Below are 17,522 nucleotides of genomic sequence, written 5' to 3'. Positions count from 1 at the left end.
TCTAGTTGGCAGTGTTACAAAGTTTCTTTTGCTTTCACTTTTCCCCTCCTTTTCCAAACAAAATATAATGAAAATTAATTAAAAAGGGAAAAAGATATTAAAAAAGATGACTAAAAGGGAGTCTCTAGCCTAAAATATTATAAAGTCAAAAAGGAGAGAAGAATAGGTGGAAGAAGAAAAGACCAGTCCAGTTTCAAAATATAAAATCATGTATAAAAAATCCAGCAATGAGAAAAAAAAATTACTTTGACATCCCTGTTTAAAATCACCGCTTAATCACTTCTGTCAAAACTTTTACAGATTCTTTCTTTTCCTTAGGGTGTCCTTTCAAATCTTAAAATAAAGAAAAAGTTCTAACCAAACCGGCACACTTTCTCTTTCCGTTCTCTTTCGTTTCGGAGCTGTCCCAACTTCAGCAGCTTTAATGGCTACCTCTTTGCCACTGGCAAAAAGAGCTTCTCCTGGATCTACCAGGGACTTTGCGGTATCCCTGGGATCTACAGGATGCGCTCTTTACATTCACCGTCTCTTCGGGGCGGTTTAGATCCGATTGGACCGTCCAGGAGCAAAGATATCGGCAGTGATCTCAGACCTCCAAGATCGCATGCCGTATCGTCGCGATGCCAGCTCCGCCCTCCATTGAAGACTATGAAATGGAAGCACAAAACAATTTGTAAACCAACCGGCACACTGTATGTATATATATGGAAGATGGCTTGATGTTTTTATGTTTTGTTTGTCTATGCTCATCTTAAAAACCAATAAATTTTTTTTAAAAAAGATATTTATCACTTATGCCTACATAATATAATGGTTGTGTTAATTCTGATGACTCAAACAAATATCATGGGCAATGGAAAATGAATTTTATGAATATAATAATAAATAACCTCATTTTCCTGCTGCAACAAATAATTTGCTTAGGAGAAAATCCAGAAGAATTATTTTGGATCAGAACTAAGGTCTATTACGTTTGCCAATAAATCTAAAGACATTTAAACCATGATATGAGGATGACAGCCTCCTCCATCAATCCTCCCACAAGATGGTATTTTAGGTGTTGCTAGAAGATAGAAATTATCTGACAAATCCGTTAACTATTAATATTCCATGTATTTGTCTGGTTCCCTTTTAAAATCATCTCAATCAGTAGTCATTACTAATGTTATTGGTTTAGGTATGTGTTATATAAAGAAACATGCTCCATAGTTAGGTTCAGTGGAGAACTTGAAGATGTGAGAGAAAGATTCAGAATATTTAGATTCAGATACATGAGAGAAAAAGAAAAACTTCCCACAATGGGACACAATGTATTCCCATTACCTATTTAATACTCAGGTTTCTCCTTGAACACCTCATGCAACCATCACTTGAATTATACAGTGTATGTAGAAGCATCCAAAATCACACCATCATTACATAATTGTGTGACATTTGCTTGATGACGTTATGATGCATGTGTCATTTTAACCTCAGTATGGTTTGCTATGAACTGCTTTTTTTTTGCTCAATGGATAGATTTTTTTAAACAAAAATCATTGGCATCAGTAGACAGGGCTTCTTTCAAAAAAAAAAGGTAGAATCAATAATCTTTCAATATTGGGGATATTATGCTGGGAAGACAGTAGACTTGGTATTAAGCTGTTTTCTACATTTCTAAAATGTTAAAGATAATGACTCATCACAGTACTTTTAATAGAATGAAAGAAAAAGTATGAATCAAAGATGAAATAATTAGGTGATGTCCTGTAACATAAAAATAATATTAAAATTAGAACAGAAAGAACATTTTAAATGTAATGCCTTGAATATTGGAAACTACTAGGACTAAACAAGATGCCTAATTCTTGGTCTGATTGTTCATTCATTGAATCCTATTTTTAATATCTCATCCTTCCAAACAAACAAACATTGCATGGTATATACATACATACATACATACATACATACATACATACATACAAACATACATATATACACATATACATTTGCTGCTTTTGTCCAGAAATTAAATGAAACAAGTAATTGCAGCAAAGCAGAATGTTGAAAAAGTTGTGGAAGTATCATGAGGTACAACATTCAGGCAGGTTCCCAAACACAGTGGATTGGCTTTCTTCAGTTTGAAGTAACTGCAGTGAAAAGACCACTTAATAGCAATAGCACTTAGACTTATATACCACTTTACAGCCCTCTCTAAGCAGTTTACAGCATCAGCATATTGCCCCCAACAATCTGGGTCCTAATTTTATTGACCTTGGAAGGATCGATCTTGATCGAATCTCAGGATTGAAGGCATTGAACTCCTAGCAGTGGGAAGAAGTATTTGTGCCTTGGAGAATTCAATTTGTATCAAAGATTGCCCATCATCCTAACATAAGGTTGCCTGCACCTTTCTTGCAAAACTTCAGTTAACCATTAGATGACAGCAAGTAGACTTTTCTCTGATGTTCCGATTTGTTACAGCAGAAATATGGTAACTCTACGTAAATGTGAGCACTAAACTTTGATAATAGAAAGCTACTTTTTAGAGAATAGATGCCGTTTTCTTTCTTTTTTAATCATTACTTGATGTAGACCAGGGGTGTCAAACTGGCAGCCCACGGGCCAGATGCGTCACAAATGGCCCAGGGCCACCCCAGCTCTGCGAAGGGAAAAAAAGTCATGAAACATCATGTGACGTTAATGTGACACTTCAAGTTTGACACCTGTGATGGTGTCAAACATTCAGAGCATACGCATTAGTTTGAACTAGGACAAGGCTTTCCTAAAGGAGAAGAACACTATTTGTAGGAAATGAGTTGTCATTTCCTAAGCATTGTTCCCAACTGAAGATAGTGTGTCTTTGGCAAGACAGTGGTTTCTATATCCTTTGACATCGAAAGGCTGAGTGCCTGTCTCTTTAACTCTGCTTTACAGGATGCTGTGACAATATGCACCTTGGGAATAGGGACAGCGTTTGGAGAGTCGGTCTTGGATAACACCCCTCGTCATGCTACTATCGTTACAAGAGAAAACAGTGAACTCCTGCGCATTGAACAGAAAGATTTCAAGGCACTTTGGGAGGTAAGCTCAAAAGACTGGTTGATCCAAGGTAACCTAGGGAGACGGAACAAAGGTCAAGCTGTCTAAATCATACAGTAGATTGCATGGATACGTTATATGTACATTCAGTGGGGCAGGTTGCAGTTCTTCATCAGCTACAGTATCTCTGTGACAGTATCTTGCTTCTGTGAAGTATTTTTCAGAATGGTGGTGAAGAGAAGCAAAAACATTTTCAACCAATTGGCAGATTGTTGTTTTTAAGGTGCACATAAATACTTTCGTTTTAATAAAAGGCTCCCCATTCCCTCTTTCCTTTTAAAATTCATTTATGTATGCATCTGTAATCTGACATACTTTTTGTTTTATCATTTCTTCTATTAAATACTCTGTTAAATATTTATTATATTGAAATGATTTGACTTTTGTTTGATAATCTTTTAACTATTATTCAGCTACACAGTGCGAAAAGTTAGATGCTGTTGGAGATTTGTGATGTGTTGAGCAAAGAGCGTTGTAAATAGTTTGAGGAATTTTAGAATTAGTAGTAAAATGAGGTTAACTTTGAAAAATAACCTCATTAATTGGTGAATGGGAGATGGAAGCTCTCACTTCTTAATTAGTTGTGTCTTCATGCATACTAAGCATAATTCATACTTAACATACTAATCTGCTAGATTTTGGAGAGTAATATTTTAAAACTCGAAAACATGACTTAGGAAGTCTTAACTCATACCAATAAAGTAAACTGATGTCTCATGAGCTAGATGTTCTTTAGGGCATTTGGGATGTTAGCCTCAGGAATTTACTTATTTTAAACTATAGAACTGATATTCTGTGGAACAAGGCCTTTAATTGTCAGACTATAAAAATATTATGTTTTCCTGATTTGGAAAATATTTCCCCATGGTTGCAAAGCTTTTGGATAGTAATTTAACATGTGTGGAGCTGGAGATATTCTTTACATACAATATTAGTATTAATAATAATCCCTTGGCAATTTTTTTGGCTAGATCATGGACAGGGAGATTGCCTTCAACAATATCTGGACCATTCCAGAAAAAAAATCATTAAAGAATTTGACTATATGGTACAATCTTTCCCTTTGCCACTTGTGCATTTTATTTCATAAAAACTGTATGCAGAAGTATTATCAGATGGCAGGCAAACATAACACAGAGTAAGGCAATGTTTCAGATTATTGATGTTGCAGGACAATGAGAAGTTAATGAATGAAGTTATGGGTGACAGTTGCCCTGCATCTCTAAAGTACCTTTATAATTCAAACCTTTGTCCTGTTGCCAGATTCATAGAAAGATTCAATTGCCATATGATTAGTTTATATATGTGGATGGGGAAGTCAGACTGTGGCTTTCTGTGAGATAGGAATATGCTTTGGGCTGAGTTTGGATTTTAATTAGACCCCGGTCCTCCTTTTCCTCCTCCTTTCCATAGAATAGTTCTTTTGACAAGCCTAGAGATGGAAACTATAGTTTTTTCCAAACCACCCTCACTATCTCAGTAATTGTTCAGTGAAAAAAAAAAAATTACCTTTCTTCTGCCAACCCTTCCAAAATCGGCTATTTCCTTTCCCTCTGATGGTTACTGTTTAAATAACATCTTGTCCATGAACATCTGCTCTGCTATATATCATGTTCATCCATAGAGACATCTAGTTTTACACAGATAGCTGTGCTAGCAGCTTGCATGAGATAAAAGTTATCGTGGAGGATTAAGATGTCCGATCTATTATCTGTAAAAAGCAATAACTTCCCTTGGGCTTTTAAGATTTCATTTTTGAAATAGGAAAACTCCAAATCCTCAAATTGCTCTCGTGGGCTAATCGATGAGTTTTGATATTGATTTCTGTGCATGAGAAACCTCAGCAGCATATAGTATGGAATATTACAGTTCTTTTTTTTCCTTTTGCCAATATCCTTCAGTGTGTATGTCAAGGGTTAATGAGCAAATTAATTTACTTATAGATATTATAAAATGCAGTACTTATTACGTTTTCAGGTGTTAATCTCCAATTTGGCTGCTAAGATTCAGATAGGAAGAGAATGAATTTTGGGGGGAATTTCACTTATTTTTGGAGCATTATCCTACCGTGATATGTAGCTTGAACTGTCTGGGGTGACAAGAGAAAAACAAATATTTTCATTCTTGAGTACTAAAGAAATAAGTATTGAGGAATAAAATAATCACGACAAGAAGGCAAGCGTAACATAGAAGTGCAGTCTTTTCTATATAAAATGCCTAAAGATTTTGCTTAATTTGAGCAGAAATTGCAAGTAGTGATTCAATAAACAATAAGATCTTGTCTCATATTTTTCTAAGCACATGGTAATGTTGCATAACTATCACATGAATTATTTGAAAGGATCAAAATGATTTTAAAAAAACAAACTAAATTTAAAAGACCTAATTCAAATTTGTATGTTTAGCCCATTCAACAGTTGTGAGAAAGTATTGCTAATGACAATTTTGCACCCCCCCCCCCCCCCCCCCCCCCCCCCCCCCCCCCCCCCCCCCCCCCCCCCCCCCCCCCCCCCCCCCCCCCCCCCCCCCCCCCCCCCCCCCCCCCCCCCCCCCCCCCCCCCCCCCCCCCCCCCCCCCCCCCTGTAAGAATATTAGATCATTAGGCATTTACACTGATTTGTAGTGAAATTGTGGTGGAATCACTCCCAGAGGGCAAAGGGAAAGCAAACCTTGGAATGTCTGGTAGGCAGGAAGAGAACAAGGACACGCCCTCCCTAGTAGTTTCCAGAGTGTAGCTATAGTTATGCAAATAGTTGCTTTAATTTGTCAAGATCCATCTGTAAATGAACAACAACAAAGAAGCCTTTTAGAACTAATACCAAGTGTCATTTATGGTTATTCGACCTTAAGAGAAATAGATATAAAAGCGTTTCATGAGGGTGATTGATGATGGATTGCTGTTCATATGATTTAGAAATGATTAAGTTTCAGATGAACTAAAGATTAAGATGGTTAGAAGCAGAAATTGGTTTATTTGACCAAAAATAAAACAAGGGATGTTTATTACCTCTGGCAACCCTTTATGGACATTCTACTGAGACCAAGACAGAAAATATGATTCATGGATTTAATGTGTAGCTTTAATACAGGATAAAAAGATAAATGTTTTGTAACCTTAAAGGGAGTGAGGAGTTACTAAATTTGTTTATACTTGTTGTAAGGAAGGTTGGAAATCACTTCTTCACATATACCTTTTCTCTTTATTATGTTCTCTCTTTTTTCTTTTGCACTTCCCCCCTTTCTATTCTATTTTCTTTATGTTTATATAATATGTTTACAATAAATTAATATTTTATGCGCATACATACATATGCACACATATAAAAGGAGGTATTTTGTGCTCTGGGGAAGAATTTACTTCCCTGAAAGGTGAGCTTGATCAGCCTTATGTAAGTTCTGGGTCTGAAAATAGATCATGTTCATCAAGAGGTGGTATTCAGCAGGTTCTGATCAATTCTGGAGAACCAGTAGTGGAAATTTTGAGTAGTTCGGAGAACCAGCAAATACCACCTCTGACTGGAGATTTTACAGTATCCTTCCCCTGCCCACCAAGCCACGCCCACAGGACCGGTAGTAAAAACAAATTGAATCCCACCACTGATGTTCATCATTCTTAAGTGATTCTTCTTTCTCAAGTCAAGCTACATGAAATATATGTCAGGATGTATTTCATAAGGGTAAAACAGTAGCCTTTATGAACTTTGCTGTTGGCCTAGCCTATATTTTAAACAATGAATAAGTAATATTAATGAAAAATGGAAACCTACTATTATTTATAGTCTTAATGGAGTGGTGTCAAACTCGTGGGCTGGATGCATCACGCGCTGGCCACACCCACCCCCATTTTAGCGAAGGGGAGAAAAGTTGTGATATGTCACGTGACAATCATGGTTCCAGACCAGAATTTCTCAACCTTGGCCAAGATGAATGGACCAACTCCCAGAATTTTGCACATCTTAAAAGTGCCTAAGGCTGAGAAACACTGCTCCAGACTATGAGTACCTGCAGACTCTGGTTGCTAAGCATAAAGACTGCTCTGAAGAAAGAGGACGATGAGTGGGGGGTGGGGGTTTGGAGAAGAAAGGTAGAGGACAACAAAGAGAACCCTGCAGAGAAAGCATCTGCTGGATTACTTTTATCAGGCCTATGTAAACAACCTCCCACACCCTTCTCTGCTGCTTGGCTCAGCTCATTGCCCAGACAGAGAAAAGAAAAGTGGCTCCTCACATGGGAAAGCTTTACTAAGAAGAAATGAAAGGGGCCAGGGATTACTTAGGTAAGGAGATTCTATATCTGTGATGGCGAACCTATAGTACGTGTGCCCCAGGTGGCACGCAGAGCCATTTGTCCGGGCACGTGAACCAGTGGTGGGATTCAAATTTTTTTTACTACCAGTTCTGTGGGCGGGGCTTGGTGGGCAAGGTGTGGCTTGGTGGGCGGGGCTTGGTGGCGGGGCAGGGGAAAGATACTGTAAAATCTTCATTCCCACCCCACTCCAGGGGAAGGATACTGCAAAATCTCCATTCTCTCCCCACCCCACTAACCTGCTTTCCAGCTCCATTCTCATGTGCAGGGCAACCAAAGAAGACCCAGCCAATCAGTTGGGGCTCGAGAGGCAGAGAATAGATGGGGACAGGGCCAGTCAGAGGTGGGATTCCAAACTACTCAAAATTTCCACTACCGGTTCTCCAGAACTGGTTGGAACCTACTGAATATCACCTCTGACGTGAACCCCCAGCCAAACTTACCAGCACTGAGCATATGCTCACTGCCCAGGTGATTTTCAGCCCGTTTGAGGCCGTTTTCGCCCCAAGGGAAGCCTCTGCAGTCTTGGGAGACTGAAAATTGGACCTTCTGGAAATACCGGAAGTGCTGAAATGGGCCCATTTTCAGCCTCCCGAGGCTGCAGAGGCTTTCCTCAGGCTTCTGGGAGGGTGAAAATGGCCTCAAATGGGCCGAAAATCAGCTGGGAGGTGCGCACATGTGCAGTGCAGGAAGGACAGGGCGCATTGCATTATGGGTGCTGGCACTTGCAAGCGCGCATAGGCGCAAGCAATTTCACATAGGCGCAAGCAATTTCAGCACACCACAACAAAAAAGTTTGCCATCACTGTTCTATATGCTCGCAGCCAAGTATATAGAGACTGTGACAGCAAGAGAACAAGCCTCAACTGCTGCTTCCAGATCCATTTCTTCCCTCAGTTAGATATTTTGAGAGTTAATTTAATTTCTTGGTTTGGATTGTTTAGGCCGGAAGTAATCTGTTCTTATTGTCAGTCTCTCTTTCTCTCTCTGAATACTCAAGGGACTGAGAAAAATAAACTTCACCAGGTTTTCTACTTCTTTGGAGAGTCCATTTTTTGCAATTGTTACTCACTAATCAGTGCCTCACTTTTCTGTCTAGAAGAGTCTCAGTGCAGTGAACCTAAGGTGAAATAGAATTAAGTCAAGTAGCACAGGCCTCTTTTAAAAGTCTTTTAAATAAATAGATCATGATATACCAGATTGTTCAAGCAACTAATGACAGAGTTGCTGTCTGTCAGGCTATAGCATGTTAAAACTTTTTTTGGGGAGGGGAAGAGCTCAGATAATCCCACTGCGTATAGAATAAAGATTAATTATTTTCAAAGAGACCAAGGCTAGAAAACAAGTTAGAATTTTATGTTAAAATAATTCAAAACCCTAATAAATCTTACTAGAAGTTCCTTGTCCTACCATTGTGTTGTCTAAAATCTATTCATTGCCCAAACCTTCTAACCAGGTATGTCACTGCGGCCTGATTCCTCACTCCGCACCCCGTTCCTTAAAATAAAAGTTGTGTGTGTGTTTATTTTAATAAAGGTGGGGAAGCCCCAAAGATGCTTTGGACTTTGGAGGCAACTGGACTTTCTTGTTTTTTCTTTTGAAGACATTTGGCTTCTCTTCCAAGAAGCTTCTTCAAGCTCTGACAGGACACTGGGGAATGGAAGGATTTATATTCCTTGCAGACAGCTGGTCATTTGCATCCTTTTAGAGTAGGGGGTGTCAAACTTGCGGTGTCATGTTGTCATCACGTAATGTATCCTCATTTTTTTCCCCCTTCGCGAAACTGGGGGTGGACGTGGCCAGTGCATGACACACCTGGCCTGCGGGCAGCGAGTTGACACCCCTGTTTTAAAGGGTCATTAAAGGGATGCAGATTATCAGCAGTCTGCAAGGAATGTAAATCCTTCCATTCCCCACTATCCTGTCAGAGCTGAAGAAGCTTCTTGGATGAGAAGCGAAACGTCTTCAATAGAAAAAAACCAGAAAGTCCAGTTGCCTCCTGGAAAAGCCCCTTTGGGACAACCATGACTCAGATGACTGAGAATCTCTTCAGACGAAAGGTGGCGAAGTTTTTTTTAATTTTAAAATAAAAAGTGGGATTATGTAGCATTAGATCTGAGTCAGAGTCCCTCATAACCCTCCTGGCAAGTTAGAATCAGAAATTTATCCTTAGTGTCTGATTTTGACTTGTTAGACAGCTATAAGCCAAAGGATCTTACCTGAGATGTGACATTAAGCGAAACGCAGGCTCAGGTTCTCTGGTTTGTTAGCTGCTCCACTTGATAGAAGAGCAAGTAGGAGTGATCTGGCATGGTACACATGCTCAATACTGATATGCCGGAATTTTCAAAAATGCTGTACGCTGTGTGATATTCTTGACAGCTGATCATAATAATTCACAACAGCGATAATGGCACTTGGGTACATATGAAGACCATTATTGGGGAACTATAAGCAACAGCTGCAGGCCCTAAAATAAACCAAAGACAGTGTCCTTGGAGTGTACGTGTGTACATTTTCTAGCTAAGACCTTTCTGAAATTGTGCACTTCAAATTGAGGCAGGAACCTTCTCTTTCCTTATTGTTGCTTTCCTCATCTCTTTTCATTCCATTAGCAGTGTTGATGTATACATCTTTTATTTTCTTATTCTTTAGCATAGCCAGCATGAGCCAAGGCTGCAGTGTAGAGTACAGGAGAGAAAGGAAAATAGAATTGAATTGCACAGACATTCTTCCAATAATGCCTCATCACAAAACATTAACCCCTTCAAATATTCATGACCTGGTGTGTGGACTGGTTCAGGTAGAGCATCATAAATGACTGAAGTGTTAATTTTTAAAGATACTATCAGGTCCTTAAAAATATAGCAAGAAACTAAATATTTATATGGTACATACCCTCTTTTGTGCAGTTATCCCTTGCTTATTTGACTATCTCATTGAATGACAGTTCAAAGATATGATGATGTAAAAAGAAAAAGCTTTGCAACCAATCCTGAGATTTGCAACTGTTGCAGTCACATCATCACCTTTCCCATGTTCCTAACTGGATTGTAACAAGCAGAGTTAATGGACTACATGGAAGTGAAATCACAAGTTGCAGTCATGTGAGGTTTTGCTTAACCACCCATAGTGACTTACTTAATGACCAAGTAGAAAGAGATGCTGTAAATCCATCACAATCACATGATTTTCCATTTAGCGACTGCAGCAATTAGCAACAGAGTTGCTGGTTACAATTGTGGTTGCTAAGTGAGGACTATCTGTAGTGTAGGAGCTAAAATATGCTCAGGTTCTGGGCATTGTATTTGTCTTTTGACTTGAGTCGGTAATTCGTTTTATTTTGCAGACTGCTAACAAAAACAATACCCTGAAGAATTAGGGTCAGCGTCTAATTATGTGCTTCATTGATTAAATAAAAATTAAATAAAATGCTAAAGGAGCTTGCTAAAGGAGCTTGCTTGTTGGGAAGCCTTGATAATGCAGATTCTGTCTTGAATCGTTATCTATTCATCTAACTCAAGGGAGGCATCGTATTGAGCTAGCTCAGAGTCTGGGTGAAAAAGTTGTTCTGATCTGAAGTGTTTCTCCTTCCAAGACAGATCAGTTTCGCAGATTATATATAGACAATCCTTGTGATAGCTCGTGCTTTGCATTTCCATAGTTATTTAATTTCCAGGAAATCAGTTTTAACTCTACACAAAGTAACCAGAAACCTCTTTGAGCTTTCATTTCATTCCAAGAGATCATGTGAATGATTTCTTTCTTACGCCTCATCCGAGTAGTGTGTTGAAACTGTGTAACATGATGTGCTTTTTGTTTCCAGATCAACTGACTTCAGGTCCCATTGCAGTATCTTCTCATTCTACCCGAGCAGCTCAGCACATTCATACATTTTAGTGTTGCGCTAACATCAACTTGGCCTTCAAAATCATTCTTTGTCCTTCTTTAGTAAAAGTATATTGGTTTTACTCTTGTGCTCAGTTCTCTTTAACGGGGAAAGAGCAAGCTGCCTCTTTTCTTGAAGAAACCTTGTTGTTTTGAAGTTTTGAAAACTAGTGAGAAAAGGGTTGCCTCTAATAAATTATTCACAGAATGCAAAGTCTTTATTTATCATGACATAACTCCATAAGCCCTTTATTGGGAACTATGTGAAAATGCCTTCTTTAAAAATAGATTGTTGGTTTTTATGGTTTGCAGTCCAGTAATATATTCATAGCATTTGGAAGGTTAATTCAAGTTAATAAATAATTTGATCCAGATCCAATTACTTTCTTAGCTATTTTTTACATCTGTTTCAAATGCATAATACAAAACATGGTACAAGAGGATATAATGTGACTATGGTATTTGCTATTTGTCTTTTCTTCTCTCTCTCTCCCTCTCCCTCTTATCTGGAAGTGAAATTATTTACATCCTTATTGTTCTCAAACAAGATAATAATTTTTATAGTAGGTTATTCTCTTTCTTTGCCATGTGTGGTCCAATAAATTTACCTGTGCTTCAGGTGTCCTTGTGTACACTAACCCTGCCCTACCTTTTCAATTACCTGCCTTATATCTCAAGGTGATGTATGTTAAGCGTGAATTCCCCAACGAGTGTTAAGGAAAACAAACTAAACAGAATGTGTAGCATAGTCAGATAGGCAGACAGGTAAATGTGTGAGATAAGTTTGTATTTTAGTTAACACGCAGTAAAAAGCAGATACGCTTGTGCTATCAAAAATATAGTTTATTCCATTAGGAATTATAGCATAGTCAAAATAAACGGTCCATTAGTCATGTATCATTTCAGTCAGTCCAGTCGTGTATACTCAATTTGCAAAGTCCGTGTTGAATAGTCAATGTCAGTTCACTTACAATAAATCAGTCCGTTTTATCTCTTCTCTCCGTTGAGAAAATCAACACTCCTTTCTCTCCTCTGTTCCAGTAAGGAAAAACGCAGTCATCAATCCATCCAGTAATTAGGGATCATTAAGCAGAGAGAGAGCTGCAATTGACTTGCTTCTTTTATGGTGCTTTTACAACCACACCCTTAATTACATTCTTGTAGTTAAAGTTACACACACTTTAACCAACAAACCATGATAACTAATTTATTATTTTTACCCAAACCAGTTAGGGTAAACAATGTTATCCCTAACAATGTACATGGAGGCTACCTCTCTTTTTATCGCCACAGAAATGAAACTGTGAGCCTGGGATGGAAGAGAGCAGAAGACACATAATCACCCAGTAAACTTCGTGACCGAGTGGGAACTAAAAATTAGAATGTGACAAACATGTCAACTAAAAAGAAAATTGGTGACTGTTTCTATATTATAAATATCAAAAATTCCCTTTCATTTGAGCTCATTCTGGGTGACTGAATTGACTTGTCAGTGATAATTCTTTGGGGAGATGTTTTCTGAACAACAGAGTGGAAGTAGTTTGACAGTGATTTCTTTCAATTTCTGGGATTTTTCCCCTTTCAATTTCCCAGTCTAGCCTACAGCTACAGATGGTCTCCTATTCAAGGTACCAGCTTGGCCTGGGTCTGCTTAACATTTTGAGAGCAACCAAATTGATTGCAGGAAATACGACTTCAGCAACAGACTGATAAATGTCTGGAATACTCTACCTGACTCTGTGGTTTCTTCCCCAAACCCCCAAAACTTTAACCTTAGACTGTCTACTATTGACCTCACCCCTTTCCTAAGAGGTCTGTAGGGGGCGTGCATAAGCGCACCAACGTGCCTACCGTCCCTGTCCTATTGTTTCTTTTTATTTCTCTTATATGTATCCATTTCATGTATTCATAACTATGTTTATACTTATACCTGTTATCTTATAATTGCTTGACAAATAAATAAATAAAATAAATAAATAAATAATAAATATTGTTTTATTTATTTTATCTGCATGACCCATCTTACCTAAGTGACTTAAGTTTGAAATATTAGGAGAGTGACTAAAACAATATACTGATTCAAGGCTGGAAGTGGATGTTAACAAAATAAAGTTTATACTCATGGACCTCAGTGGTTGGTTGAGTTATTATTCACCTTGCTATTGGACATCCATTCAGTGTTTTGTTAAAATATACAACTGCTTTCAAAATTACAAAAAAAATGAAACCTATTGATGATTCTACAGACTACAATTCTGTGTTTCTAAAAAGTTGAACAAGTTGATCCATGGCAGAAGGACATTATCATCGCACAGTAAAGATTGACAATTTCCTGCATTGTTTAGAAGTTTGTATAACTCCAGTTAATGGCAACAGTGCCTGGGTGGGATTTGCTCAGCCAGTAAATCCTGCTAATATGCTTGTTCCCTTGCTCCACACATTAAGTTGCTAGTCTCCTCGGAGAGTGCTGCAGAAGAGGATAATTAAATTAGTGCATGTGTTGGTTAAATGCCCAGGACACCCAACAAGATGATAAAAACAAATTCCTGTTTCAGTATCGTTGTCCTAGATTAGAATAAATAGTGTTCAAAGACTGCAGGTGATCCTTGACTTAGGACCACAATTGAGCCCAAAAACTTATGTTGTAGAGTGAAACATTCGTTAAGTGAGTTTTGCCTCATTTAGCGACTTTTCTTGCCACAGTTGTTAAGTGTATCACTGTGGTTGTTAAGTCAGTTATTAATACAGTTGTTAAGTGAATATGGCATCCCCATTGACTTTGCTTGTCAGAAGTTCCCAAAAGGTGATCACATGACCTAGGACAATGCAACCGTCATAAATGAGTCAGTTGTCAAACATCTGAAGAGACCTTCAAGAAGAGATTGGACTGCCATTTGTCAGAAATGGTGTAGGGTCTCCTGCTTGTGCAGGGGGTTGGACTAGATGACCTATAAGGTCCCTTCCAACTCTGATTATCTGTTATCTGAATTTTGGTTATATGACTGCAATGGGTCATAAGTGTGAAAAACTTGTAAGTCATTTTTTTTCAGTATCATAACTTTGAATAGTCACTAAATGAACTGTTGTAAATCGAGGACTACCTGTATTCTGGATCTGGGCTTATGTTGTCACTATTTAGGGGAAAAATCACCTCACAATTTTATGTAGTATTGACATTGGCAATACTGAGAAGGACCTTGGGCAGTTGAAACCAGAGGTGCTCTATGATGCCTGATATCAACTCATAAAACATTTTGTATACACGTTTTATAGTTGACAACAGAAAGAAGGGGGGAGGGAGTTTCAAAGAGCAGGCAACAGTGTGGAATAGAAAGTACATTCCATTCATATTTTCTTCAAAGACTGATAAGATGACTGAAGCTTCTGCCAAGAAAAAAATTTAATTGGAGAGCATGATTGATGACTCTTGGCTATGGATGTTTTTCATTGGATGATACACCCAGAGGGGTGGGGGGGGAAAGCAGGATCAAGAGTGACAGTGAATTACGTATCTCAGAGTTGGCTACGCCCAGGTTAGTGCTGGACGTAGAATGGTAGCTTCAAATAAATCCTCTTTAGTTTTGGGAGTGTGGCTCGAGGCTCATGATTTAATTGGAGTAACTGCCGGAACCCTGACACCTGAAATGATAGGATATTTAATAGTGCCATATTGTGGGAAGAGTAGGCACACTATACAGTGCTGCTTAAAAAGTTTGTGGATACTTTAAAATTTTAATATCATTTTCAAAGTTGTTTTGTGACAAAGAGTTGGGCAGACTCCATATGTAACACACACACTCCTTGATTATTTAATACAACGATGTTTTGTAAAATCAGATAATTCAGCAACACCTCTATCCAGACAGCCCCACAAAACATTGGACAAGCCTATTATATGTGAGATAGTTAAATTTAGTTTGATTTAATATACCGTGTTTCTCACATAATAAGGCCGGGCCTTAATTTTTTTTGACCCCCGAAAAAACAGCTAGGACGTCTTTTCGGGGGTGACTTAATTCCCCCCCTTGCGCCAGAGCCGGTTGCAGGGAGGAGCCCTGACTGGCCGCACGTGGCTGCGCCAAATGCCGCGGCGTTGCTCTAACGCCGCGGCAGCAAGGGAGAAAGGAAAGCAACGGTGGAAGGTCTCCCGATATGAAGTGCCCCACCAACACAGGCAGCACCATATCCAGACATGCAACAAAAGTACTTCCTAACGGCAAGCCCCCCCGCTCCCCCCCATTTCGCATGTTTAATATGGGGCTTAATTTGGGGGGGGAGGGGCTTAATTTGATTTTATGCCAATAAAACATGGTGGGGCTTCCTATTGGTGGAGGCCGTATTGTTGGAGAAACACGGTAATTCATGGCAGTGTTCATAATAATACCATTTTGTGATATAGATTGCCATGAATAGTACAATTTACAATTTAGTGCACATTTGGGGATAACAGAAACCCTTTTCCCCAGTTGATCCATTACACTTAGGTCACATATATAGGCAGAATTCTACTAGCTACTGCTGTCCAGTATTAGCGTGTTTTCAAACATCGATACTATAATAAGAGAAGTCCACAAACATAGAGTTCCCAGAAGTGTAACTGTGTGAGTCTCTGATGTGAGTCAACTTGGTAACTGATTCAGGGACATCTGTAAGAACAGTAAAAAAAAATTAAGATGGTGATTTCAGTCGTGTATTTGAAGCCCCCATTCCTTTTGTACATGCATCAAAATCATGGCTATACATAAAATGGTGAGGTCCTGACAATAATTTATTACTCTTGCATGCTGCCTGATTCTCAGTTACCCTGGAGGGGCGACTCATAGCAATCAAATAAAGAAATTACAATAAAACAAATAACATTAAAAATCAAGGTAAAGATGGCAGGTGCAATAAAATGAAGTATCTCGGTCTACCATGCCAAAGATCTGATTGAGCAGCCAGGTCTTCATGGCTCTTCCACCACCATCTTCATTTTTTTTTTTTTACCATCACCTCCAATCCTCAAAAACCTTTGTACCCACTTTAGATATGGCTACATGTGATAGTATTTGATATTCAAGTAATGGAAGTTGAAGCAATATTTTTCTTTCTCTCAGAAGTAATAATGCCATTATTGCGTATTGAAAATAATTTAGCCAGATCCATTTATACTGTATTCATGGACAAAGCTGAGCTGTCCTTGGTTTCTCACTTGACAATATAATTATCTCTTCCTAAGTAGTGATGATTTATTGTTTTATTTCTGCTGGCTAAAATGTTTGTCTCTACCCGGTATCACTAATGTTCAGCCTAATTTAGAGAGTTAAGATGTATGCCTTGCTTTATCTCAGTATTGATGGGCAGATATATCAATTACGGAACTAGGAAAACTGAACTTTTGCACCTTTAGCAAGGAAGCCAAGTATCTGAACAACAAAACACAGGAAAGTGCGTTATTGGATATATGCTATACCAAACTTCTCATACTAAAACTGGTCTTCAGATGGAATGTGATATAATAATATCTTCTTATTCACTTACAGACATTGAGGTCCTTTGACACTTCAGGTGCAAGAGTAGAAATGACTGTCCCCCTCCATTTCTCGCTAACTTTGATAACAGGACCGTTGGGAAACTATCAGCCAGGCAAGGAAGAGGGATGAGGTGTGGAATTAGTCTCCAGTTGTTGCACAGCCACAAATGATCCTCTCCACCTTAAGTTCCATGGAGCCTGATCTATTTGTTTCCAAGAGAAGGCAACAAATCTGGGGAGATTCCTGTATTATAGGCAGGATGCAGTAAAGTAGTCACATCTGGATGTGGTTGCTTGTGCCAGACAACTGTTCCTCACCTAATATGGCTCCTGCAGTTTCAGCTGGTTACATTATTTTGCAATAGGGTTGTATGCTGTTGTTTGTCCCAAACAGTGATTAAGTAAAGATGTTAGATCCTTCCATTCCCCATTATCCTGTCAGAGCTGAGGAAACTTCTTGGGTGAGAAGTGAAACGTCTTCAAAAGAAAAAACAAGAAAGTCCAGTTGCCTCCTGAAAAAGCACCTTTGGGACAACCATGACCTGGATGACTGAAAATCTCTACAGACAAAGATGCTACAATTTAAGGAAGACAAAGAATTCATTCTCTATATTTACTAAGTGCTTCCAGTTCTAAGATAAAAGATTCTAAATTTTTTATGACTCTAATTTGGAGGAGTTAAGTAATTTTTCCAAAGTAAATTATATTTGAGAAGCAGTTGGTATAATGATTAAGC

The 17,522-nt window shown here is 38.6% G+C and overlaps 1 protein-coding gene across 1 annotated transcript in view; it reads left to right on the top strand.

Annotated features, from left to right (window-relative positions):
• RAPGEF4 (Rap guanine nucleotide exchange factor 4) overlaps positions 1–17,522 on the top strand; it is a 186,629-nt gene that overhangs the window by 45,065 nt on the left and 124,042 nt on the right. Inside the window, exon 4 of the mRNA XM_087949706.1 lies at positions 2,917–3,063. Within this exon, the coding sequence (XP_087805832.1) occupies positions 2,917–3,063 (147 nt within the window). The remainder of the gene's footprint in view (positions 1–2,916; positions 3,064–17,522) is intronic.

This window comes from Notechis scutatus, chromosome 1 (genome assembly GCF_049901735.1).
Source record: "Notechis scutatus isolate UNSWTSFEM ecotype Mainland chromosome 1, rNotScu1.2, whole genome shotgun sequence".
NCBI lineage: Eukaryota > Metazoa > Chordata > Lepidosauria > Squamata > Elapidae > Notechis > Notechis scutatus.
This window is presented reverse-complemented; position numbering and strand designations above follow the sequence as displayed.